This window comes from Erinaceus europaeus, chromosome 20 (assembly GCF_950295315.1).
Source record: "Erinaceus europaeus chromosome 20, mEriEur2.1, whole genome shotgun sequence".
In the NCBI taxonomy this organism is placed as follows: Eukaryota; Metazoa; Chordata; class Mammalia; order Eulipotyphla; family Erinaceidae; genus Erinaceus; species Erinaceus europaeus.
Window position 1 is genome coordinate 11,538,093 of NC_080181.1, and position 4,801 is coordinate 11,542,893.

The 4,801-nt window shown below is 41.6% G+C and overlaps 1 protein-coding gene across 1 annotated transcript; it reads right to left on the minus strand.

Annotated features, from left to right (window-relative positions):
* Positions 1 to 4,148: 4,148 nt before the first annotated feature.
* Positions 4,149 to 4,540, minus strand: LOC103118769 (ubiquinol-cytochrome-c reductase complex assembly factor 5). Its single transcript, XM_007528979.3, has one exon. The coding sequence runs from the start codon at positions 4,398 to 4,400 to the stop codon at positions 4,164 to 4,166; it is 237 nt and encodes a 78-aa protein (XP_007529041.1). The 5' UTR covers positions 4,401 to 4,540; the 3' UTR covers positions 4,149 to 4,163.
* Positions 4,541 to 4,801: the final 261 nt, after the last annotated feature.

Consider the following 4,801-nt stretch of genomic DNA (forward strand, 5'->3'; position numbering starts at 1 on the left):
CTGGAGGAGGATAGCTTTGTGAGTGGTGAAGCATTGCTGCAGGTCTCTCTTCTTCTCCATCACCCCTTTGCCTCTTGATTTCTGGCTGTTTCTATCCAATAAATCAATAAATGTAATAAATTAAAGAAATTAAAAGAAAAAGTATCAAGCAAGCTAGTGAACCCTAAGCAAGAGAGGTAGAGAGAAAAAAATCATATATCTTAGGGAGTCGGGATGTAGCACAGCAGGCTAAGCGCAGGTGGCACAAAGCACAAGGACCGATGTAAGGATCCCGGTTGGAGCCCTGGCTCCCCACCTGCAGGGGAGTCGCTTCACAAGCAGTGAAGCAGGTCTGCAGGTGTCTATCTTTCTCTCCTCCTCTCTGTCTTCCCCCTCCTCTCTCCATTTCTCTCTGTCCTGTCCAACAACAACAACAATTACAACTAAAACAACAAGAGCAACAAAAGGGAATAAATAAAATTTAAAAAATCATATATCTTACATCAGTGATTTGACACATATTTAAAAAATTTCCTCGGGCCAGGCAGTAGAACACTGGTTTAAGTGCTCATAGTGTGAAGTGCAAGGACTAGCATGAGAGCCTTGACTCCCCATCTGTAGGGGTGTGACTTTGCAAGAGGTGAAGCAGGTCTACAGGTGTCTACCTTTCTTTTCCCCTCTCTGTTTTCTCCTCTCTCATTTTTTTTCTGTTCTATCCAACAACAACTATAACAGCAACAACAACTACAACAATGGAAAAAAGATGGCCTCTAGGAGCAGTGGATTCATAGTGCAGGCACCAAGCCCCAGTGATCAGCATAGAAACCAAAAAAAAAAAAAAAAATTCTTTAAATTTTTCTTCAAGGCAAAAGCCTCCCCTATTAGGCACCTCAGCAGGAAGTGTTCAAGTGGCTGCTAAGCAGATAGGAACAAGCTGCATCATCATTTGGCAGGAAATGCAAATTGAAATCCCAAGGAGAAAACTTCTGTGACATAGCTAAACTACCAGAACTGACAATGCTCTCAGTAGTAACTGGGTGAATTAGGCATGCTTTGGTTATGGATTGTTGGTGATGAGAAAGTTTGTGGCTGGTTTTGTAAATTGGCACCATTATTTTGATCAACCAGTTGATCTGGCGAGATAACTCAGCATTACAGTACAGGTCTTGCATGCCTGAGACCCCAGAGGTCCCAGGTTTGAACCCTAGAATCACTACTTAAACAGAGATAAGCAGTGCTTTGGCATCTCTCTTAATAATAACTGAATCTCTAAAAAGAAATTTTAACACGAAATTATTAGGTCATACCTAATGAAGCTAAACATGTAAATTCTGCATCTACTAGCAAATACACACCCCCAAATAAATGTGCTTATGTCTGTCAATAGACATGTACACAGTAACTAAAAAGAAATCATCACAGTAGCTCCAAACCTGGATGCAACTCAAATACCTATCAGTAGATGAGTGGATCCATAAGTTGTGGTCTTTTCATGCAGTAAAGTATTGTACCACATGAAAAAAATGAGCTAAATGAGCACACCAGGTAAGAAACATCTGTTAGACATGAAGTTAAATGAAACGATCCCAAGAAAAAGGTATATCGTACATAAACTGGTCTCTCCTGATGTAAGTTACCGCAGTGATGCCACAAAGTAGGGGGCTGTGAGGAAGCCTTCATAAAAAAGAATCAAAGGGTGAAAAGAAAGATGGATATGCACTAAGCACCAGAGCTAGTTTAACACAGATTTAGTAATTGTCATAAATACCGCTGTAAAATAAAATCAGATATAAAAATTAGGAATTACACCTTCTGCACACCATAAAGAATTTTGGTCCAGAGGGATAGAGAATAGGGAAGCTTTCAATGGAGGGGATGGGGCACAGAACTCTAGTGGTGGGATCAAGTATGGAATATTATCTTACAGTGTTGTTAATCATTATTAAATCACTAATGAAAATTTAAAAAAAATTATGAATGGGGCCAGGTGGTGGCACACTGGGATAAGCGCACACATTACAGTACGTAAGGGCCTGCACAAGGATCTGGGTTTAAGCCCCAGGTTTCCACCTGCAGAGTGGGAGCATCACAGGTGGCTAAGTAGGTCTGCAGGTGTGTCTATCTTTCTCATTCCCTCTCCCTTCTCTCTCAGTTTCTCTGTCCTACCCAATAAAATGGAAAAAATGGCAGGAGCAGTGGATTCATCATGCTGGCACTAAACCCCAGTACTAACCCTGGAGACAAGCAAACAAAAAGGAATTAAGTTATTTGCTTTAATAATTATATTGTAAGGATATGGATTTTATGTATTCTTTTTAAAATCACTGTATTTGCCTTGTAAATAATGATTTACAAGACAGTTGCTACATGGCTTTTTAGCCCAGATTATATTGACATTATCTAGAAGGAGGGGTGAGAGGTGGATAACTAAAAGCAAAACAAATCTGTCACCTTTTATTTACTTAAAGACTTATTTTTGGGCGTGGGAGAGGTATTTCACTGCATTAGTCCTCAGACATGCAAATCCTCTGCTCTACTTGCTGAATCACCTCCCAGACCACTAATCAGTTGCTATATAGGCAAAGAGAAGACAAAGATGGATTACAGAAACCACATGTATAGGAAACATGGCAAATAGAAAATAAGAGAATTAAGAAAGCTCATACTTGACTGTAGTTTTATTGGCCAAGACATAAAACTGTGAAGACCAGCTTCTTTATTCTTTTAAAATTCTATATCAGCTAGTAGTGAAACTAATTTTTTTCTTTCAAATTATGATCCTTGAATTTGGATCCCCTCCTCTGTGGTTTCTTAGCAATAGACCTGAGGCCTCTACCATTGTCCAGGGTTTCCCTCCTGGTCTCTGCCTCACTGTAGCATGCAGGAATAAGCTGGTCTGGTGTACAAAGCCAGCCTGACCCCTGCTCCCATGCTATCTGCAGTTGGTAGCATTTACCTGATTAGCAGATCCTAAAGCAGAAGGGTTTTTGAAAGATGGGTAAAAAATGGTTTTCCCTAGTTCTTCTGGCTCCATTCATCCCTCAGGGACTTTATATACCCTCCTCTTCTTTACACAAACTCAAATGTGGGACAGGAAGTTTTGGTAGTTCTGTAGGGCACATGATGCTCTGAGTGCCTTGATTGTGTGGGTCAGTGGCCACAGGCAGAAAGAGACTGTCTTAATAAAGCCGTGTCTCTCTTCGCTCCTCCTTCCTGATTTCAAATCCAGCCAGCTTGTGTGAAGGCTTGTCTCCTAATCTAGCTCTGCAGTGAAGAGTCAAGTACTCTGAAGTAGTAGTGTTAGAGAGAGTATTGTTCAGTCCTCAGGAAACCAACAGGACACATAAAATCTGCCCAAGAGTATAAACCTAAATTGTGTGTGTGTGTGTGTGTGTGTGTGTGTGTGTACACAACATATATCATACAGAAGTAGAACAGAAGAGTAATTTCATAACAAGGTATGCCTTTTAACCTAGATCATTTTAATATTATTGAATTAAGTGTTAGGAACATGAAAATAACTCAGACATCTTTGTGAAAAGATAGCCATCAATTGAGTTTGGCTTGAGAAATTCTATATTTTTATGGTCTATCCTTTTAAAATACTCTAATCCTGGTCACAGTTCTCTATGAGGGATCTCATGTGAGTGAACGTTCTCTTTGAAGGAACAACCCTACTTATCCATCTTGGGGGAAGAAAAAAACTATGAGAAAGCAAGATACATTAAGATCTGTTGAAAAGGTTTTGTCAAAATTCCGTAATAGAAGGAAAAGATTTCAGGACAAATGGCTCTAGTAAAACGGGTCTCAATCAGAATTTGAATCATTCCCAGGGTGTTGTCTTTCCTTTCTCATCTTTTTTTTCATGACTCTGTTTTATTCTTTTCTTCCCCATTCTCTTCCCTTCCTCCTACTTTCCTTCTCTGTATTCTCTCTCTCTTTCCCCTTCCTTCCTTCCTTCCTTTCTTTCTTCCTTTGTTTCTTTCTTTCGTTCTTTCTTTCTTCCTCTTTATATTGGTTTGACTTTCTCTTGCTATATAAATATGTGTGTATTGCACACGGACCGTATTAATTTAGTAGGGGCATTTGTCTGAGTAACTCCACATTTGCATCATTATTCTAGTTCTGTGACTGGAGAGGCAAGAGTTTCTTTTTCTTTTTTTTTTTTTTTTGGCATTTCACAGTCACTTTATTGGCTGCTCAGGCTCTAACACATCTTCCGGCCTCGTCTGATACTGTCTCTCCGAGGCTTTTCTCCGGTAGACATCATAGAAGGTCTCCCGGCCCACACACACGTTAATCATGATCCACTCCATCGCTCCTCCCAGGACGAAGAAGAAGGGCAGGAACCTGTAGACGCCGAAGCGCTGCTTCCCGGGCACCCGCTGCAGAGCCCGTTTCACCTGCGCCCTGGAAAACATGCTCCGCGGCGCGCGCGCGGGGGAGGCGAGAGCGTCCCCGCGGCCTCTCGCTCGGAGAGCTGCGCGAGGCCCGGGACCCGCCGGCCCGGCTCCGCGGTGCCCGGTGACCTAGGTGACCCCGGTGATCCCGGAGCCAGTGCGCCCAGAGTTTCTTTTAAGTTTGTTGAAAAGTCCAGGTCAGAATTCTAACTGATAGAATGTAGATGATATACCCTGCCTTACAGTTAGAAGGGTGGGGTGAGAGTATTATATTTTACTTACCCCAAGCTAGGGACTTAATGAGAAGACATTAGTTGGCGTAAACTCCTGACTGCTACCTATAATGAGCTACACATTAAAGATGTTTTTAAGTCATAATATTTTTATTCCAGGGACCCTGTGATGGTGCACCTGGTTAAGTG

Excerpts from the sequence above, each read along its gene's own strand:
- LOC103118769 (XM_007528979.3), bottom strand. The coding sequence starts at position 4,400 with ATGTTTTCCAGGGCGCAGGTGAAACGGGCTCTGCAGCGGGTGCCCGGG.